This window comes from Neoarius graeffei, chromosome 27, assembly GCF_027579695.1.
Source record: "Neoarius graeffei isolate fNeoGra1 chromosome 27, fNeoGra1.pri, whole genome shotgun sequence".
Lineage (NCBI taxonomy): Eukaryota > Metazoa > Chordata > Actinopteri > Siluriformes > Ariidae > Neoarius > Neoarius graeffei.
In genome coordinates, this window is record NC_083595.1 from 24743484 (window position 1) to 24766494 (window position 23011).

At 41.0% G+C, this 23011-nt stretch overlaps 1 protein-coding gene across 7 annotated transcripts in view; it reads left to right on the forward strand.

The window, feature by feature from the left end:
• LOC132875296 (ADP-ribosyl cyclase/cyclic ADP-ribose hydrolase 1) overlaps positions 1 to 4430 on the forward strand; it is an 85560-nt gene extending 81130 nt beyond the window's left edge. For 5 of the 7 annotated variants that reach the window (XM_060912044.1, XM_060912045.1, XM_060912048.1 and 2 more), the window contains 2 exons: positions 4094 to 4177; positions 4257 to 4430. In XM_060912044.1, coding sequence (XP_060768027.1) covers positions 4094 to 4177; positions 4257 to 4314 — 142 coding nt within the window. In that variant the 3' untranslated portion in view covers positions 4315 to 4430. The other 2 variants (XR_009651784.1, XM_060912046.1) reach the window with 2 other exon arrangements.
• Positions 4431 to 23011: the final 18581 nt, after the last annotated feature.

Consider the following 23011-nt stretch of genomic DNA (forward strand, 5'->3'; position numbering starts at 1 on the left):
GCTACTATGCAGTACAGCTATGGAACCAACTGCCAGAGGACATTAAAAATGCTCCTGCTGTTGGCAGCTTCAAATCTAGGTTAAAGACCAAGTTGTTTTCAGATGCTTTCTGTTAAATAATTAATATTTTTACATTTTTTATAATCTTTACTTTCTCTGCATGTTTTAAATTTACTTTAACTTTATTCTATTTTATTCTGCTAGTTTTTTTTCCCTTTCTCTTTCTTTTTCTCCTTTTTCTTTTTGGCATTTTAATATTTTATTTCTACTGTTTAATTCTTATTATTTTCTTTTAATTCTTTTAATTAATTACTTTAGAATAAAGATAAAATTATTTTATGTAATTTTATTTCTCTATTGTTTACTGTTTTGTTTTTACTTCTGTAAAGCACATTGAACTGCCATTGTGTATGAAATGTGCTATATAAATAAACTTGCCTTGCCTTGCCAGAGACCAGGGCGTCTTTGAGGTATTCCTCCATGGCCTTGCGTTCTGGCTGAGAGAGGGAAAACAGTCTGCCACGAGGAGGGGTAGTCCCAGGGAGCAAGTCGATGGCACAGTCGTAGGCCCGGTGTGGAGGAAAAACGGCGGCCCTGCTCGTGCTGAAGACCTCTTTGAGATCCCAGTACTCTGTGGGAACTTGAGATAACTCGGTGAGATCAGGGGGCTCGGCAGGAGACACAGGAGAGCTAGAGAGCAAACAAGAGGCATGGCATGCAGGGCCCCATTCCACAACCTGGCTTGTTACCCAGTCTATGCGAGGGTTCTGGCGAGTAAGCCAAGGAAGGCCTAGAATAACTGGGAACTCAGGTGAAGGAATCAGGTGCAGGGATATTTCTTCCTTGTGACCTTGAGACTGGAGGAAGACTGGAGAAGTAACTTGGGTGACTCTTCCATCACCTAATGCTTGGCCATCGAGGGCAGACACAGACAGTGGGACTTCAAGAGGTGCAGTCGGAACATTGATACTTTAGGCGAAGTGAATATCCATAAAGTTCCCAGCCGCCCCTGAGTCTAACAAAGCTTGACAGTAATGGACAGACTCACCCCGGGAGATGGAGACCGGGATGTAGATTCCTTGGCCAGGGAGTCCGGGAGAGAGGGTAGGCCCCGTCACAACCCTCCCTCGGCTGGACGGGGCAGTCCTTTTCCCGAGAGTTAGGGACATGATGCTCGGAAGTGACCAGGCTTGCCACAGTAGATGCAGCACTTGTCCCTCCTTCTGCGCTCCCTCTCAGATGCGGAGAGGTGAGTACGACCCACTTGCATGGGTTCTGGACAGTCACTGAAGGAGGTAGACGGGCTCCAGGTAGAGGTAGGGAGGCTGGGGGGGCTCAAGACTTGGCGGCGTTCTCTAATCCTGTTGTCCAGACGAATAGCATGTGAGATGAGAGTTTCGAGGTCACTTGGGCATCCAATAGAGGCCAGACCGTCCTTGATGGGGTCAGACAGACCATGGTGGAAGGCTGACACCAGGGCAGTCTCATTCCATCCACTTACTGCTGCGAGCGTCCGGAACGAGATGGCGTAATCTGCAACGCTTCCTCCTTGCCGGATGGACATGAGCTTTCGGGCTGCGTCGGTACTGATGTCTGCCTGATCGAAGACCCGAAGCATCTCTTCAGAAAACAGCTGGAAATCAAGGGACTCAGGTCCCTGTCTCTGCCAGATAGCAGTAGCCCAGGCTCGCGCCTTACCAGCTAATAAGGGTATCACAAAGGCAATCTTGCGGCAATCCGTAGTGTAGGTGGTAGGCTGAAGCTCAAAGGTGAGTTGACACTGGGTAAGGAACTCTCGGCACTCACTGTGCTTGCCGTCATACCTCTGTGGTGCAGGAAGGCTGGGTTCACGAGGTGAAGAAGGCAGCATGGCAGGAGGCACTGGAGCAGGATCAGGAGATGCAGGCAGAGATGTCAGCTGTGCCAGGGTTCACCCAATTTGCTGAAGCAGTTCCTCGTGGCGAGCAAGGGCCTCATGTTGGCTGGTGAGTGTACGTCCATGAGCATCCATGGTCGCTCCGAAGCGTGTCAAAGCTGCCATAATTCCCTGATGGTTGGCCGGGTAGACAGTTGAAGCAGCCTCTGCTGAGTCGGTCATGACGGAGTCTTTCTGTTAGGGTTTTGCTGGGATTCGAACCTGGTTCGTTGGTGTGATGATCCAGCAAACCCCCACTAGGCCACCAGGGGGATGACTCAAATGCAGAGGCGTGAGGCAGAAGTAGAAAAAAGTATCAAAAGGTTTATTTACAATATATACACAAAAAAAATCCAAAAAGTAATAATCCAAAAACGCTCAGAAGATATAAGGGAAAAAATAAAAAATCCAAAAGTACAAAACAAAAGCCAAAAAAACAGAAGAGAAAAAAGCAAAAATACCAAAGCTCAGAAGATCCAAAAACACAGTAACTACTAGGTCCAAAAGAAAAGCAAAGTGCAAAACAAAGAACACGGTACAGAGGAAACTGGAGATAAACATAAAAGCACAAAGACTCCGTGACAAGAGGACTGAACTAAGGGGGTATAAATACACAAACTAAATTGAACACAGGTGAAAATAATCAGGACTAAACAGGCAATTAACACAAACACAAAACACAGGAACAGTGGCGGCCTCTAGAGGCCAAAACAAACATGACACGAAAAGGAAATAACAGCGGCCTCTAGAGGCCAAAACAGTCCTAGTCCTAACAGGACCCCCCCCCCCCCCCCCCAGGAGCGTCTCCTGACGTTCCCAGGGCGATCCGGATGGGCCGAATGGATGTCCCGACACAGTTCTTTATCTAGGACATCCCGAGCAGGAACCCAGCAGCGCTCCTCAGGACCATAGCCCTCCCAGTCCACCAGATATTGCAACCCGCCGCATTGTGAGGAGACGGCAGAAAATCACGCAAAGATTCCCTGTCGAACTGAAGTTGAGAGGCACAGTATTATTGATTGTGTCTTGGCGCCATCTGCAGGCGAGATCTCACGTATATCCAAAAAGGCCCATAGAAATGAATGTCCTAACACTTTCAAGCACCACTGTATGAAACCATGCTCATTTTCAAATATATGCTGATTGAGATATCATTTACAGGAGTTCACGGCAGTATATTCAGTATTTCTAGAGAATCTTTTTTTTCCTCATGATGCAATCTATTTTATTTCATACACTAGTCTCTTTTCCAGCAAAACACTCCTACAACATAATGCTTCCACCTTTGTGCTTCACAGTTGAGATGGTGTACTTTGGATTAAAATCCTCATCCTTACACTCCTTCCAAAGGCTGTTGATCATCTGTCAACTTCAATCTGACTTTTTATAATGCCTTTTTATAGTCTTTTTTATAGTGTTTTTTATATGGTCGGGGCTTCTTCCTTGCATGACAGCCTTTCAGGCCATGGTGATGTAGAACTATTATTATTAGTAGTACTTAGTTTTGTATCTTTCACCAGTTCTTTTGTTGTTGTCTTGGAGTCCAGTTGAACCTTTCGGACCAAAATTAGTTCCTGACTGGGAGTTAATTTGTGCCCCTTTCATGAATGATGCAGTGTTTGTGTGCTCCCAAGCTGTCTGTACTTGCATACAGTTGTTTGTATAGATGCTTGCGGTGCCTTAAATTATTTGGAAATTGCTCCTCACGAGGAACCAGACCTGTTGCTGGCCAGTTTTTTTTTTGTTGTTGTTTGTTTGTTTGTGTTTTTTGTTTGTTTGTTTGTTTCTTGGCTGAGATGCCTGAATTTTTCATATCAAGGGCAAAAGGCAGTGTCATTAAATGTAGGCCCTTTTATAGCCAGTGTGCCACCAATTTATTCCAAATGATAACAATTGGCCAATCAGAAGCTTCCAGTCAGTACATCAATTTCTAGAATCTTCCAGAATGTTTAAAGAAACAGTCAACTTGGTGTATGTAAATATTTGGCCCACTGCAATTCTGATATAATGAATTAAAGCTGAAATAAATCTGCCTCTTAACAGTTATTTTAAAATTACCTCTGCTGTGAATAAAGTAGATGCCCTAATGGTATTATTAGACATATGACCCTTCTAAGAATCAGGGCTATGAGAATTACACTGTTATTCTAAAGGCATCCTTCACTCTTTTGTTAACAGGACTGCATGCAATCATTCCTCTTTGCACATTCTACAAAGTGCTTTGGATACAAAGATTACTTACAACTGCAGAATGGTTCCTTAGTGAGTACAGTATTGTGAGCTTTTGTGAATATGTTTAATGTGTATACTGTATAAATGTGACTGTTATTTTGATGTCTAGTTCCAAGGTTGAAGGCTGCATTTATGATCTAGAGATTCCATGCAGTGACTGCCTATGAGAATGCATCTGCTCCTCATGCACTGAAGACTCCTGAAATTCTGACACAGTCATGAATAATCTGTAAACTGTAATTTACCTGAACTTTAAAAAGGAATAAACCTAGTTTCTCTAGTATCCTGATTAATCCAAATTGCTGTTGCTACACTCTGCGTGACCGGCAAAACAGTGTAAAAAATTATATATATGCATGTTATATAATTATAGACATAACCAGTTAAATGTTTGGACAGAACTACTCATTGATAGGGTTTTCTGTATGTTTCATATTTTAGATTGTTCAAAGTAGCCACCGTTTACCTTGATGACGCTTGATACAAACACCTTGATACAAACACATTATTGGCATTATCTTAACCAGTTTCATGAGGTAGTCACATGGAATGCTTTTCAGTTAACAGTTGTGCCTTGTCTAAAGTTAGCTAGATTAGGGATAAAATTAGCTCATGTTTTAAGTCGTTCAAATTCTGTAAAGCTGCTTTGCGACAATGTTTATTGTTAAAAGCGCTATACAAATAAACTTGATTTGATTTGATTAAAGTTGATTAGTTCAATTTCTTGCCTTCTTAATACGCTTGAGATCAAACAGTAAATAGTAAATAATAAAAATACCGTAAATAGCCCTATTTCACAACTGTAGTAATCCATATTATGTTAAGAGCCACTCAACTAAGTAAAGAGAAACAACAGTCCATCATTAATTTGGCATGAAGTGTCTTTTAATTAATAAAAATAAAGAAAAACTGTTGAATTAGAAGGTGTGTCCAAACTTTTGACTGGTACTGTACATTCAAAGTAAATAAAGTACATGTAATTTTTATGGTAAGTAAAGATCTTTTATACACCTACTTTAATTCAACAATGTGTGTATCTTCAAATGAACATAAATGATACGTGGAAGCTAAACATGTATCTGATTAAGTGTGCTGCCACTGATGGCTGCCACAGCTACCATTACATCTAATTCATGGGCTATAATTCATATAGCCACTGCTATGGAACCATTGTTTTCTAGCAAATAATAGCTACAGTGGTTGTGTTAAAAAAGACAAGAATTAATGTAGCTTGCTCTATGGTTTCCAATTTTCTTCAATATCCATTGTTAACTGAGAAAATTAGACTGCTAGTAAACAACTAAGCTACATATTGCTAACACTGCTTGTCACAGGTTTGTTTGTTTGTGGGACAAACAAACTTGTGACAAGCAGGTACATTTGAGAATTAAAAATTCTGTAATTGAATAAGCCAGTCAGATACTACTTTGTTCACTTGCAAAGTTCAAAGTTTCGCTTCAGAACTCATGGCCGCTGATACACTGCAAAAAACTGAAAACTGAATTTGAGGAGAAAATTCCTTAATACTAGTGAAATTATCTTGCTGCATGGACAGATAATTTTACTTGACAAGACATCTTGGAATAAGTTGGTTACAATCTAGAACTAGTTTTAATAATCTCAGAGTTGATGTCTTGTATTCTTCTAATAGGAAATGCTAGATTGTTTCAACTATATTCAAGATATTCTAACTTGTTAAGATATCATTTTTGCAGGGTAGAAGAATACAAGACATCAACTCTGAGATTATTAAAACTAGTTCTAGATTGTAACCAACTTATTCCAAGATATCTTGTCAAGTAAAATTATCTGTCCATGCAGCAAGATAATTTCACTAGTATTAAGGAATTTTCTCCTCAAATTCAGTTTTTTGCAGCGTACCGGCAAAGAGTCACTATACAATTGCTTGGTTGAACAGACAAATGCAAAATGTGCAAACAAAAGTTAACTCATAAGTTTCTCACTAAAATCAGGTAATTTTGTCCGGTCTAATCAAGACAGTGAGGAGCATGCTGAGATCACAGGGACACATGCTCCAGCTGCAAAGAAGCAGAAAGTCCTACATTTGAGAATAGGCTTTGCAAGGTAACGGTTTGGGTACTTCTTAAAATACGTTTCATCTATTTAAAACGAAGATAAATACAATTATATTAGTGTATAAAAAACAGCAAATTTCAGTTCTGTAGTGAGAATGTGAGTATCTGGAAACAGACACTAACCCAGGAATTCAGTTGCAAGAAAAAAGCGCTCTTTATTTAATTAAGGGTTGGGGAATTGTAATGCTATGGCTGTGAGGTGGCATGGTGCAGGCATGTGGAGAGTGAGAGCTGGTCGGGCAGGCACCGGGAAAAGACCACGAAGAGCCCCAGAGGAATGCATGAGGGGCTTCCATCCTTGGCTGAGGTGGGCAGGAATTCCCAGGGTACTCGGGCACAGGGGATTTCTTCATCTTCCGCGAAATTGCCTCAGAGATAGCTACACAGCAAAATTCCCAGTGTTGAATTAAGACCCAGAGTGTTGATTTAACACCCTACTGTGTTTATATAGGTCCAATTGGACACAAATTAACTCTGAAAGTGTTAATTCAACACTGAGGAATTTGCTGTGTAGGAGCAGAGAGTGGCATGACCTGCAGAGGACTTGTAAAACTCAACTCACTGATGTAGTTGGTGTTGGCACCTTCTGACAATCTCCTGTGAGAAGCTGGAGGGTGAAGAGAGGCGCCACTGAACAAGTACCAACTGGGACTGCTTTTGTGGCTCCACCCCACAGCCATGTGCCGCTTGGCTCTTCAGAATTGCTGGGTTTCAGTCATGTGACTTTTCTTAGCAGTTTTATCAGAAGTGAAATAGCTGGTGGTCTAAACAGCTGCCGTAGTGCAAACAACTAGCGATAACTTATCAGTGTGTTCGTAATCTAGAAGCCACTGCTTGCTGTAGATATATTCAGAAGATTGCTATGTGCAATGGAATAGAACCCTACAGTCTGGGAAAGAAGGATTTGTCATATAATCTCGAAAACTACCCTTCAGTCGAGTTCCCTGACATCTCAAACTATCTGGTGTTGCAGATATCCTTCCACAGTGCAAAACAGATGAAAGCGTGGAAGAGTATGGAGGCTTACAACTTTTTTTGTATGTGGCTGGGTAAAGGACCTCGGTATCAAGTCGCTGCCGAATGAATCCTGTATTGTTTTGGCCCAGCTAAGTATGTTTTTTTGAAGCTTTTCGTTCGCGTCTTTACTACGAAGTGCTGCAAGTTGAAGTGTAAACAAATAACAGTTCATCAGAATCCCCTTTAAAGACCTAGATCTTAGTTAAACAAGACGGAGACATGATCACGGCACATTGTAACTGTATGGCTGGGTAAGAATTTTGTCATGACCTTCATGCATATGGACTTTGTGAGGAGTAAAAAAAGAAACAGCTGGGGACTTTAGTGCTTTGTGACTAAAAAAGTACTGTAAAATAACAACACATAGCAAGAAAAGTACTTGGAAAACACTAACAACATACAGTAGCTGAGAGGGATATACAAACCTTTCACGAAGTGATTGCTGCACACTCGAGTATGCTTCGACTCGGCTCCCTTCGATTTCAGTGAGAGGTTCAAAAGCCACCTTTCTCAACGTCTTTTTGTGAAATCCTGTGTTCATTCACCCTTTTTTATTAGTTCACAGGGAACCCTGGAGAAATTTTTCAGTTTCATGGTTTGATCGATTCAAACAATCTAAAACAACGCAAGCGTAAGGCATTTTTCATGTGAGCAACAGACCTTCTCCGTACAAACGCTTTGTCAACTGAGCTTTGGTAGACCATCAGCTAAAGTTTTGAATAACTAATGAGGCGGATGTGACGTCACATGAAACCCCAGCAATAATGGCGCTGAAAGGGCGCTGCTCGTTTAGCACTCGCGGTGTGGGGAGGTGAGGAGCGAAGCAGAGGGCGCATGAGGCGCCACCGTCACAAGTATATAGCCATTTTTTGTTCCTCAAAAAATTAACCAACATTCAGAAATCAGGTGTGGAAGAAATAACTGTACCCGTCCTACTGCCACAATTTTAAAGTCAAACAGAATCCAGAAATAAATGCCATTTGCCAATCACAAGTGCCCTGAGGTGCCCTCCGCATGTTTATAAATAAAAATAAAACTTTATAACAACAATTTATCCATTCTAAAAGTTATGATATTGCTAAAAATAGGCTTACCTGGACACAACCATTTACAATGAAACCGGATATCTGCCTGTGACGTTAACGACACGCTAGAACGCTGTTTAACTTCATTACACAGGACCATCAAATAAAGCATTCTAATTCTAAAAAAAATTAAAATCAGGAGTGCTGGAATGCATCTCTTCACTGGTGTGTGTGTGTGTGTGTGTCTCTGTGTGTGTTCACTGCTTTAGATGGGTTAAATGCAAAGAAAGAAATTTCACTGTGCTGTAATATGTATATGTGACAAATAAAGGCTTCTAATTCTTAAAAAAAAATTGCCGAGCACCACTATTCTGTGTGTGTGTTCACTGCTTATGTGTGTCTCTCTGTGTGTTCACTGCTTTAGATGTGTTAAATACAAAGAAAGAAATTTCACTGTGCTGTTATATGTATGTGACAAAAAAGGCTTCTAATTCTTTAAAAAAAATCGCCGGGCACCACTATTCTCATTCTGTGTGTGTGTGTGTGTGTGTGTGCGCGCGCGCGCGCACATTTTCACTGCTTCAAATAGGTTAAATACAGAGAAAGAACTTAACTGTGCTGTAATGTACAGTGCCTTGCAAAAGTATTCATCCCCGTTGGTGTTTGTGCTGTTTTGTCGCATTACAAGCTGGAATTAAAATGGATTTTTGGAGGGTTAGCACCATTTGATTTATACAACATGCCTACCACTTTAAAGGTGCACATTGTGGTTTTATTGTGACACAAACAATAATTAAGATGAAAAAACAGAAATCTGGAGTGTGCATAGGTATTCATCCCCTTTCGTACGAAACCCCTAAATAAGAGTTGGTCCAACCCATTCACTTCATAAGTCACATAATTAGTTGATTAAGATCCACCTGTTTGCAATCAAAGTGTCACATGATCTGTCACATAATGTGTAGAGAAATCAACCTGTTCTGGAAGGACCCTGACTCTGCAACACTACTAAGCAAGCAACATGAAAACCAAGGAGCACTCCAAACAGGTCAGAGACAAAGTTGTGGAGAAGTATAGCTCAGGGTTGGGTCATAAAAAATATCCCAAACTTTGAATATCCTACGGAGCACAATTAAATCCATTATAGCAAAATGGAAAGAATATGGCACCACTGCAAACCTGACAAGAGAAGGCCACCCACCAAAACTCACAGACCAGGCAAAGAGGGCATTAATCAGAGATGCAACAAAGACACCAAAGATAAGACTGAAGGAGCTGCAAAGATCCACAGAGGAGATGGGAGTATCTGTCCATAGGACCACTTTAAGCCATACACGCCACAGAGTGGGGCTTTATGGAAGAGTGGCCAGAAAAAAGTCATTGCTTAAAAAATCACATTTGGAGTTTGCCCAACAACATGTGGCAGACTCCCCAAACACATTCTCTGGTCAAATGAGACAAAAATTGAACTTTTTGGCCATCATGGGAAATGCCATGTATGGCGCAAACCCAACATCCTGAAAACACCATCCCTACAATGAATCATGGTGGTGGTAGTATCATGCTGTGGGGATGTTTTTCATCTGCAGGGACAGGAAAGCTGGTCAGGACTGAAGGAAAGATGGATGGCACTAAATACAGGACAATTCTGGAGGAAAACCTCTTTGAGTCAGCCAGAGGTTTGAGACTGGGACAAAGGTTCACAGTCTAGCAGGACAATGACCCTAAACATACTGCTAAAGCTACACTGGAGTGGTTTAAAGGGAAACATTTAAATGTCTTGAAATGGCCTTATCAAAGCCAGACCTCAATCCAGTTGAGAATTGGTGGCATAACTTGAAGATTGCTGTACACCAATGCAACCCATCTAACTTGAAGGAGTTGGAGCAGTTTTACCTTGAGGAATGGGCAAAAATCCCAGTGGCTAGATGTGCTAAGCTAATAGAGACATACCCCGAAAGACTTGCAGCTGTAATTGTAGCAAAAGGTGGCGCTATAAAGTATTGACTTTGGGGGGTGGGGGAGTGAATACCTATGCACACTCCAGATTTCTGTTTTTTTCATCTTAATTATTGTTTGTGTCACAATAAACAATGTGCACCTTTAAAGTGGTAGGCATGTTCTGTAAATCAAATGGTGCTAACCCCCAAAAAATCCATTTTAATTCCAGCTTGTAATGCAACAAAACAGGACAAACACCAAGGGGGATGAATACTTTTGCAAGGCACTGTATACCGGTATGTGACAAACAAAGGTTTCTATTTCTTAAAATCGAATTAGAAATTTTTTGTAATGTGTAATGTGATTTTTACTGGCAACAAAATCCAGGAATCAACAGACTTCACTTCCATCCAGCCATCATCCTGTGCAGGGTTGCAGGAAACCTATCCCAGCTGACTATGGGTGACAGGCAGGGTACACCCTGGACAAGTCGCTAAATCATCGCAGGGCTGACACATAGAGACAAACAACCATTCACACCTATGGTCAATTTAGAGCCACCAATTAGCCTAACCTAATTGGACTGTCTTTGGACTGTGGGGGAAATCGGAGTGCCTGGAGGAAACCCACGGAGACACAGGGAGAACATGAAAACTCCACACAGAAAAGCCCCCATCAGCCACTGGGCTCGAACCCAGAACCTTCTTGCTGTGAGGTGACAGTGCTAACCACGACACCACCGTGCCACTCCAGACTTCACTTTTCTGAAGTTTAAATCTCATTTGGCTAGATAACGCATATGTAGTACTGACACAGATACTAGTAAACAATCCCACTGCCATAGCAACGCGATTCTTGCCATCTAAAAAGATCGCTTTTCTCAGTGAATAAAAACCAACTTTCAAATTCAAAATGAGCATATACAATTCTCATACAATTTCTCAGTTTCAACATTTGATACATTGTACTATTTTCAATGGAATATAGGGTTTCCATGATTTGCAAATCTTCACATTCTGTTTTTCTGGCTACGGCCTCACATTGAGGCTGCAGCCACTATAGGGGTGTTCGCATGGCACATATTTGCATCGATGCTGCACCGATGTATTTGTTGCAATATATCTTACACCGGTATAAATTTTGTGGAGCGTTCACACGTCACAAACCTGCTTACTAGAGAGAAGCATGTTAGCACCGGTGCAGCCCCACTTGTGATCACACGGTAGTTTTTACAACCGTGCTATACGATAGTAATAATGCAGAAATGAAATATGCGCATGCGTGAAAATGTACTTCCTTTTCCTGGTTGTCATGGCATCACCAAGCGCCGGGAAAACAATGTGGATGAAGACACCAGTGTTGCCAGATACTGCTGACGTTTTCCAGCCCAAAATATGTTCAAATCCGCCAAAATGCACTTAAAACCGCCCAATCTGGCAACACTGGAAGACACGCAGTTCTGTTGTTGTTGATATTCGCCATTTTGGAAGCGCAAAATACCAGGATGCAAATTATGCAATGCCCGTATGTAATCAACTCTCCTAATGCGCACGCGTAGCGAGTCTACCACTGTAGTGTTCAGACGTCCCATTTTATATAAGTGCTGCCGCACAAACTAGCATTTACTCCGGAGTAAATTTCTTAAACCACCTCCCGAGCAGGGTTAGATTTGCACTGGTTTAAGCAGCTTTCAGGGGCTACACCGGTATAACTTTGTACCGTGTGAACGCTCTACTGGGGCAGCCCCGGTGCTACACCGGAGTAAAAGTTGCCGTGTGAACACCCCTTAGGTCATCATGTTGTAAGAATGTAAGAGTGAGTGTAACAGTTGTGCACTGCGCATGCACATACATATAGACGTGTTCCGATTAAAATGGTTGGTGAAAAAGAAAGAAACCTTTATTTGTCACATGCACACTTCAAGCACAGTGAAATTCATCCCCTGCATTTAACCCATCTGAAGCAGTGAACACACGCACACACACCCAGAACAGTGGGCAGCCACATACAGCGCCCGGGCAGCAGTCGGGGTTAGGTACCTTGCTCAAGGACACTTCAGCCCAAGGCCGCCCCACGTCAACCTTACTGCATGTCTTTGGACTGTGGGGGGAATCGGAGCACCCGAAGGAAACCCACGCAGACACGGGAAGAACATACAAACTCCACACAGAAGGCCCTCGCCGGCCGCTGTTGGGACAAAGTACAAACTGTAAATAAAAACGGAATGCAATGATGTGGGAGTTTCAAAATTCCATATTTTATTCAGAATAGGACATAGATGACATATCAAATGTTTAAACTGAGAAAATGTATCATTTAAAGAGAAAAATTAGGTGATTTTAAATTTCATGACAACACATCTCAAAAAAGTTGGGACAAGGCCATGTTTACCATTGTGACACATCCCCTTTTCTCTTTACAACAGTCTGTAAACGTCTGGGGACTGAGGAGACAAGTTGCTCAAGTTTAGGGATAGGAATGTTAACCCATTCTTGTCTAATGTAGGATTCTAGTTGCTCAACTGTCTTAGGTCTTTTTTGTCATATCTTCCGTTTTATGATGCGCCAAATGTTTTCTATGGGTGAAAGATCTGGACTGCAGGCTGGCCAGTTCAGTACCCGGACCCTTCTTCTACGCAGCCATGATGCTGTAATTGAAGCAGTATGTGGTTTGGCATTGTCATGTTGGAAAATGCAAGGTCTTCCCTGAAAGAGACGTCGTCTGGATGGGAGCATATGTTGCTCTAGAACCTGGATATACCTTTCAGCATTGATGGTGTCTTTCCAGATGTGTAAGCTGCCCATGGCACACGCACTAATGCAACCCCATACCATCAGAGATGCAGGCTTCTGAACTGAGCGCTGATAACAGCTTGGGTCGTCCTTCTCCTCTTTAGGATCTATCTTTTTTTTTTCCGTTTCCGGTTGAGAGTACGTCGTGCGCGTTCTGGCTGCCACTTCTCACCAGAGCTTTTTTATTTTATTCTTATTTTTATTTCTTTTTCTATTTTCATTTTATTTATTTACTTTTTCTGTGTGTTTTTGTAGTTTGATGTTTGTTTGAGTGTTTTGTCCGCCGGTGGTGGTGTAGCTCCGGACCCAGTTTTGGGCGTCGGTTCCCTCCAGGCCTTGGTTCGCTGTGGGTGATGCCTGTGCTCCCAGCTATGGACTCCAGTGAGCTCGTTGCTCATTTTACATCGTGGTTGTCCAGCGCTCTGTGCTTTAATGCTTGGCGTGATGTTCTGAGCGATGTTGCTTGGTGGTGTCGCGGTGGCTGTGCAGGAGGTTTGGACATACCAGCGCTTTGCATGGTGGAGCTTCTCTGCTCGCTTTGTGGATCCATGGTGTGGTGTTCGAGCGATGTTGCTGACGGCGTCACGGCGGCGGTGCTGGAGATGTGGGACTCGTTTTCGTGCGCCTTTTGGTGGGACTGTGGCTGCTACACCACTGGAATTACATCCTGACCCCTACTTGGTGGACTTTTTATTATTCTTTTTATTTATTTATTTATTTTTTTTTGGTTATTTTTTATTTATTTACTTTTTTTCCTTGTCTATAATTGTAAAGCGTCCTTGGGTTTCTTGAAAGGCGCTATATAAATTTAAATGATTATTATTATTATTATTATTTAGCCCGAATGACACGGCGTCCCTGATTTCCATAAAGAACTTCAAATTTTGATTCGTCTGACCACAGAACAGTTTTCCACTTTGCCACATTCCATTTTAAATGAGCCTTGGCCCAGAGAAGACGTCTTCGCTTCTGGATCGTGTTTAGATACGGCTTCTTCTTTGAACTATAGAGTTTTAGCTGGCAACGGCGGATGGCACGGTGAATTGTGTTCACAGATAATGTTCTCTGGAAATATTCTTGAGCCCATTTTGTAATTTCCAATACAGAAGCATGCCTGTATGTGATGCAGTGCCGTCTAAGGGCCCGAAGATCATGAGCACCCAGTATGGTTTTCCGGCCTTGACCCTTATGCACAGAGATTCTTCCAGATTCTCTGAATCTTTTGATGATATTATGCACTGTAGATGATGATATGTTCAAACTCTTTGCAATTTTACACTGTCGAACTCCTTTCTGATATTGCTCCACTATTTGTCGGCACAGAATTAGGGGGATTGGTGATCCTCTTCCCATCTTTACTTCTGAGAGCTGCTGCCGCTCCAAGATGCTCTTTTTATACCCAGTCATATTAATGACCTATTGCCAATTGACCTAATGAGTTGCAATTTAGTCCTCCAGCTGTTCCTTTTTTGTATCTTTAACTTTTCCAGCCTCTTATTGCCCCTGTCCCAACTTTTTTGAGATGTGTTGCTGTCATGAAATTTCAAATGAGCCAATATTTAGCATGAAATTTCAAAACGTCTCACTTTCGACATTTGATATGTTGTCTATGTTCTACTGTGAATACAATGTCAGTTTTTGAGATTTGTAAATTATTGCATTCTGTTTTTATTTACAATTTGTACTTTGTCCCAACTTTTTTGGAATTGGGATTGTATATTTACTGTATGGACTTGGTATCAGAAAATAATTTTATTTATCAGCAGTAGCCACATGTACCCATGTAATTGGGGCTGTATAAAAGCAGAGCTTTAGGCAGTTTGATCTTTCAGAGCACTCAGGTGTGTGAGTGCTATACCAAGAAGAAAGGACATCAACCATAACCTCAGAGAAGCAATTGTTGCTGCTTATTAATCAGGAAAGGGTTATAAGGCCATTATTTCTATCCACAACTTTCTCACACTCTGACCTTTCCCGTGATTCATTGCTGCATCATAGCAGAAGCCGAGATCTGTCTTCTGCTCTGCTGTATTGATGTTTGTAGCTAACGCTAATTGCTAGGTGGGTAAGATCAAAGATGATTAAAAGATAGTTATACTGGTCTGATTTTCTGATGTGCTCTGGGGATAATATGATCAAAGTGCCCCATCTGTCTACCCTCACGGAATGGATAGACGACATGAAGTTGTGGCCTGACGTCAGCTACGTTGACATTGTCAACTATTATATTCTTAGTGAGGGTGCTGATGGCGAGGAGCGAAGGAACTACAAAAGCATGGAGGCGTACAATTATCTACACAGTAATAAAACTGGCAAAACTATGTGTAAAAGAGAGGCCGAGTTTGTTTGCTTAAAGGCTGAGGTTGAGCCTATCATCTGGAAGGTACAGTGATTGTATTATTGTATTGGTTTACTCATAATGTAGTGTTTTATATATTGTAAGTTGCTTTGGACAAAAGCGTCTGCCAAATACCATATAGGCTCAGTGTATATATGTATAGGCTCAAGAAGCAAAAGCTAGGAGAGAAGCACAGGCTAATCATTTTAATGCAGATGCTGTCAAACTGTGGAAACAAGAAACATACCATACTGGTATTTGTAGACTATTTGTTTACACTAGTACTTCAGCTGGTTGCTCTTGGATTCTCTCAGCTACATGCACTTATTGTTAGTCGCTTTGAATAAAAATGTCAGCTAAATGATTGTAATGTAGTGTAATGTTTTGAATAATGTACAATATCTAAACAACAATTACATAGAATTAATGTTGTTGATTTAGGTCCAAAATGCGGTGGTTAGTGGAAAGCCAGGTATCGCATGTACACAAATGAGCAGTGTATGGTGCTGGACAACACGTCTTGCGAGTCCATTTGTGCTCAGAACAGATTCCATTCATAAACTCTATAAGCTTTCACGAGTTGTTGCAAAAAATTTTTTTTGCATACTTTCTAAAAGTAAATTTTGATAATTATGCGAAACTTGTCAATTGTCAAACTTGCACATGTAATAGAAAAATGGAAAAAAAGTGGATGAAAATTTATTTTATGAGAAATATCCAATCAAAGCATATTGCAATTCCCTATTGTGCTGCTTTCTACAACCAATCATGTGTCTCCTTACGTTTGCACTGCCCCAACACAGCACAACATTGTTCTGTGTTGTCAAAAGCAGATGATTTTGAATGAAAATTTTCCGCATTGTATGCACATGACGAATTCACATGTTAAATTTCTTCCTTTTAGTAAAAGGAGTTTCAAGAATTTCAAAGAGTGTGCCGCATTGTGGAAAAAGTTGGAAGAAAGACCGGAATGTAAGATTGCAACATAAGCAGACTTTCTTGATTTTGACAGGCATTGGTACGTGTACAAGACAAGATGCGCAAGCTGGGCAAGGCATTGATTGCAGAAATTTAGTCTTTTGCAAAGTATGATACAGATGTCTTTGGAGAAGAGTCTGATATTGAAAATAAGATTTAGGTCTTTACTAAACAGCACATTCTAACATGGGTCTTGTTTGCATAACCTCACATTTTCTCATTTTGTTTTGAAGAAGAGGGCATATTATTGTAAATAAAGAATGTGCAACTGACTCTCATTAGAAAGAAAAATGAGATACCAAAGTTCATTTTTTTATTCATAGCATTTTTCATACTTTAATCAGATTATCTACTTTTTATAATCAAAAACCTAAGCAGCTTTCAACTTGTATGTCACAAGAGTAAGTGCAATTTGATGTTTTTCTCTTTTTTAACCACAATATTATCTTTGTTTTCTCAGTTCCAAAGTTCTATTTCTTGTATTTGCAACCATGATGACATTTCAGTAATGAAACAAACTAATTACAGTAGGTTGTCCAGTAGGATCTTGTTTAAGCTTCTGTATGTATTACATACTGTGTTATCTTGAAGAAATCACATATTGTTTTGAAATAACTCTTTGCCATGACACAGATTTTCTCTTGAAGGTATTTTCTAACAATGGCAGTAAATACCATAACTTGTGCTTAAGTGTAGCATTATAATCAATAAATACAGTGGAAACTCTTTATAACAAGGTCCCTGGGACCAGGGAATTTTGTTTGTTATATCAGGTATTTTGTTATATCAGTAATCAATAAACAATACAAAACAAAGCAAATTGATTTAACTGGGACTGGAGAAAAAAGTTTTGTTATATCAGATCTAATTATTTCGAGTTTCCACTGCATATAATCATGTACAGACATTTTCAGACAGAATGATAAATACTACATTCACATGTAGAAGGTTACTTGTATGAAAATATGTCACATAGTGTTCTCCACTAGCAACATAATTGAATGATAAATCTGGGTGATTGCACATTTTTATTTTCTAACACTTAATATTACATTGATCTTCAAGTAAATGATTCTCATTTAATTCTTTCACATGTATCTAACAAAGATCTGGGTTTTTGGTGGCTTTTGTGTTTAAAATGCACTAATTACCTTGCTTTTTATGTAAATTTTATAGAGTGTAGCGCGCACACACACACACACACACACACACACACACACACACACACACACACACACACACACACAGATAGATGGGCTCACAAACTCCTCGTATATAATGTCTACAAAGCATAATATATAGAAAATTACATATTTCCAATTTCAGACACAAGGGCGCTTCATAAAATAAAAGGTATTTTATTTGGATAACTAATTAATGTGCAATTTTTAAACTTGATGATTTTATGCGCTTATTCACAATATTTTATCTGTATTTGTGCAAAAATTCAATTAGTTGCCACCAGGTGGTTACAGAATTCAAAAACTAAGATCATCTCATCTCCTCTAGCCGCTTTATCCTGTTCTACAGGGTCGCAGGCAAGCTGGAGCCTATCCCAGCTGACTACGGGCAAAAGGTGGGGTACACCCTGGACAAGTCGCCAGGTCATCACAGGGCTGACACATAGACACAGACAACCATTCACACTCACATTCACACCTACGGCCAATTTAGAGTCACCAGTTAACCTAACCTGCATGTTTTTGGACTGTGGGGGAAACCGGAGCACCCGAAGGAAACCCACGCAGACACGGGGAGAACATGCAAACTCCACACAGAAAGGCCCTTGCCGGCCACTGGGATCGAACCCGGACCTTCTTGCTGTAAGGCGACAGCACTAACCACTACACCACCGTGCCACCCCAAAACTAAGCTCTTTCTGCTAATTTCATTACGGTCTCCACAGTCTGCTGCTGCTTTCAGAAATGCAACCTGAAATTGTATTATGCAAGGAAAAAGCCAATAATCAATTCGAAGCAGAAACACTGCCAATTTCTCTGGGCCCAAGCTCATCTTGGATGGACTGAAAGATAGTGGAAACATGTGCTGTGGTCAGATGAGTCCACATTTCAGCTTGTTTTTTGAAAAATTGGATGTCGAGTTCTCTGTGCCAAAGGTAAACATGACCGTCGAGTTTATCAGAAAAAGGTGCAAAAACCACCATCTGTGATGGTATGGCACATCAGTGCCCATGGCATGGGTGAGTTGCATGTGTGTGAAGGTACCATTGACACAGAGGCATATACAGTATTTGGATTTTAGAGCGATACATGTTGCCATCAAGGTGACATTTCTTCCCAAGAAGTCCATGTTTATTTTAGCAAGACAATGCCAGGCCTTATTCTGCACAGGCTAGAACAGCATGGCTTTGTAGACACAGAATGTGTGTGCTTAACTCCCCTGCTGCTAGTCCAGATCTGTCTCCTATTGAGAATGTATGGCACATCATGAAGTGGAGAATTGGACAACAGCGACCACAGACTGTTGAGCAGTCTTTTATCTTGTATCTTGTATCAAGGAAGAATGGACAAAAATTCCAATTGCAATACTGCAAGACTTAGTATCTTTAGTTCCCATACGATTAAAAAGTGTTATTAAAAGGGAAGGTGATGTAACATAATGGTAATAATACCTCTGTCCCAACTTGTTTTTGAGTGTGTTGCAGGTATCAAATTCTAACTTCATTTATATTTACAACCCTGATTCCAAAAAAGTTGGGACAAAGTACAAATTGTAAATAAAAACGGAATGCAATGATGTGGAAGTTTCAAAATTCCATATTTTATTCAGAATAGAACATAGATGACATATCAAATGTTTAAACTGAGAAAATGTATAATTTAAAGAGAAAAATTAGGTGATTTTAAATTTCATGACAATAACACATCTCAAAAAAGTTGGGACAAGGCCATGTTTACCACTGTGAGACATCCCCTTTTCTCTTTACAACAGTCTGTAAATGTCTGGGGACTGAGGAGACAAGTTGCTCAAGTTTAGGGATAGGAATGTTAACCCATTGATGATGTGCCAAATGTTTTCTATGGGTGAAAGATCTGGACTGCAGGCTGGCCAGTTCAGTACCCAGACCCTTCTTCTACGCAGCCATGATGCTGTAATTGATGCAGTATGTGGTTTGGCATTGTCATGTTGGAAAATGCAAGGTCTTCCCTGAAAGAGACGTCGTCTGGATGGGAGCATATGTTGCTCTAGAACCTGGATATACCTTTCAGCATTGATGGTGTCTTTCCAGATGTGTAAGCTGCCCATGCAACATGCACTAATGCAACCCCATACCATTAGAGATGCAGGCTTCTGAACTGAGCGCTGATAACAACTTGGGTCGTCCTTCTCCTCTTTAGTCCGAATGACACAGCGTCCCTGATTTCCATAAAGAACTTCAAATTTTGATTCGTCTGACCACAGAACAGTTTTCCACTTTGCCACAGTCCATTTTAAATGAGCCTTGGCCCAGAGAAGACGTCTGTGCTTCTGGATCATGTTTCGATACGGCTTCTTCTTTGAACTATAGAGTTTTAGCTGGCAACGGCGGATGGCACGGTGAATTGTGTTCACAGATAATGTTCTCTGGAAATATTCCTGAGCCCATTTTGTGATTTCCAATACAGATGCATGCCTGTATATGTGATGCAGTGCCGTCTAAGGGCCCGAAGATCACGAGCACCCAGTATGGTTTTCTGGCCTTGACCCTTACGCACAGAGATTCTTCCAGATTCTCTGAATCTTTTGATGATATTATGCACTGTAGATGATGTTCAAACTCTTTGCAATTTTACACTGTCGAACTCCTTTCTGATATTGCTCCACTATTTGTCAGCGCAGAATTAGGGGGATTGGTGATCCTCTTCCCATCTTTACTTCTGAGAGCTGCTGCCACTCCAAGATGCTCTTTTTATACCCAGTCATGTTAATGACCTATTGCCAATTGACCTAATGAGTTGCAATTTGGTCCTCCAGCTGTTCCTTTTTTGTACCTTTAACTTTTCCAGCCTCTTATTGCCCCTGTCCCAACTTTTTTGAGATGTGTTGCTGTCAAGAAATTTCAAATGAGCCAATATTTGTTTTGAAATTTCAAAATGTCTCACCTTCGACATTTGATATGTTGTCTATGTTCTATTGTGAATACAATATCAGTTTTTGAGATTTGTAAATTATTGCATTCCATTTTTATTTACAATTTGTACTTTGTCCCAACTTTTTTGGAATCGGGGTTGTACAAAATACAATTAAGTTGGTCAGTAAAACTACTGAAAAGCTTTTCTTTGTACTTTTGTCAGTTAAATAAAGGTTGATGTGAATTAACATGGATTTTTGATTTTATTGCATTTTGGAAAACACCCCAAATTTTCTGGAAATGGGGTTTGTAAATTCCTAATATAAATGTTACATATATGAATTTAGGAATTTATTCCTAAATAATTTTATTCCTAACAAACAAGCCTGTTGCATTAGTGGCATGGAAAAACTCCCTGAGATTTAGGAAGGAAGAAACCTTGAGAGGAACCAACACACATTGAATTCCAGCATCTGTCTCCAGTTCTTCATTGCCTACCCTGATAAAGTTGTTACAATAGGCATTAAATTGTTTTCCAGCTGCCTGGAAGATCTGCCATGAGACAATATGCAGTAATTTCTGGTACAGTCATCTGGACCTTGAAGCTCATGGCAGCATGAAGACTTCAGCCCAGAGACAACAGAGGAAGAAAAGGGTAAGATTTATTAGATTAGATTCAATGACATACTTGTCAACTCTATAGATTCACACGGTAGTCTATTGTTTTTGACAAGTCAATACTGCCTACCGCTTTTAGGTTTAAAAACTACCGCATTATAAAATAATTAGCAAACACTGTTGGATTTGCTCTTCTGATCTTGCTTCAGCTGTTTTTGGCACAGGGGATAGATAGTGTCAATCATATTAAATGAAGCCGAGAGCCAATGGAATGGCACAATAATGATGTTGAATCTAAATTGTATTGCTGTATCATCCTGTTCCACTGTCTCTCATTATTGGCGGCATGGTGGTGTAGTGGTTAACACTGTCGCCTCACAGCAAGAAGGTTCTGGGTTCGAGCCCGGTGGCTGATGGGGGCTTTTCTGTGTGGAGTTTGCAAGTTGTCTGCGTGTGTTTCCTCTGGGTGCTCCAGTTTCCCCCACAGTCCAAAGACCTGCAGTTAGGTTAACATGGAGTGGCCTTGTTAACCAATGGCTCCCCGGGTGCTGTAGCATGGCTGTCCACTGCTCTGGGTAAGTGTGTGTGCTCATTGCTCACATGTGTGTGTTCACTGCTTCAGATGGGTTAAATGCTGAGAGGAATTTCACAAGTGTATGTGTGATGAATAAAGTTCTTCTTATGGTTCTAGCCAGTGATCAGTGAGCTCACATATTACAACAAATTGTACCAGTGTTTGTAAAAAAAATGCTGTGGTGATCATGAATAATGAATTCTCTAAAGAAAAAAAAAAGATTCACTTTGACAAGAAGTTCAAGGCGACTTGGTCATCAGATCATCTAGTATCAAAGCATCAAGGCAAGGTGAGAAGCATGCATCTTGTGAAGTATGTCGGTCCGATTTTTCAGATCCATTTTCTTCAAATATGGCACTCAGAAGGCAGGAGAATGCACCATTTAACACCTTTTTTCCAAAAATTTCAAAGGGGGCATGCCCCCTGACCACCCCTAGAGTGGCGTGAGTACATCATTCATTCTGATCTGCCACTTTTAATTCTCTGGGGGTTGGCAAATATACAGTGGTGTTGGTTCAACTGTATTGTCACTGGTGTTCAATGCACCATTATTTTTCAGTTCCATTAGTCGATGTATTGTGTCAACATGTGGTACATTGTACAGTATTGTCTGTATTGATTATGTTTACAGCTGCTGGTAGTGAGGCAGTGTAGATGAAGGGAGGGGACTCACCATTGATTTGATGTTTGTGCATTTGCTATTTCTGCTATGCATCAGTGAAGCTCTTATTTTTAATTAACATATTTCTCAAAAATATTTTTTTCCTTTCCCAATAAATTAATATTCATACAATGGCACTGGGGCGGCATGGTGGTGTAGTGGTTAGCACTGTCACCTCACAGCAAGAAGGTCCGGGTTCGAGCCCCGTGTCCGGCAAGGGCCTTTCTGTGTGGAGTTTGCATGTTCTCCCCGTGTCTGCGTGGGTTTCCTCCAGGTGCTCCGGTTTCCCCCACAGTCCACAGACATGCAGGTTAGGTTAACTGGTGACTCTAAATTGACCGTAGGTGTGAATGTGAGTGTGAATGGTTGTCTTTGTCTATGTGTCAGCCCTGTGATGACCTGGCGACTTGTCCAGGGTGTACCCCGCCTTTCATCCATAGTCAGCTGGGATAGGCTCCAGCTTGCCTGTGACCCTGTAGAACAGGATAAAGCGGCTAGAGATAATGAGATGAGATGAGACAATGGCACTGTGGTCCGGTGCACTGTGGATCGGGTGCACTGTGGATCGGGTGGCAGCCAAAGGTGGAGGCCCTGGCATACTGATCCCCAGCTGACAGAACTGACTTTTGGGATATGGAATGTCACCTCTCTGGTGGGAAAGGAGCCTGAGCTTGTATGTGAGGTTGAGCGGTACCGACTAGATATAGTTGGTCTCACCTCAATGCATAGCTTGGGCTCTGGAACCAATTTCC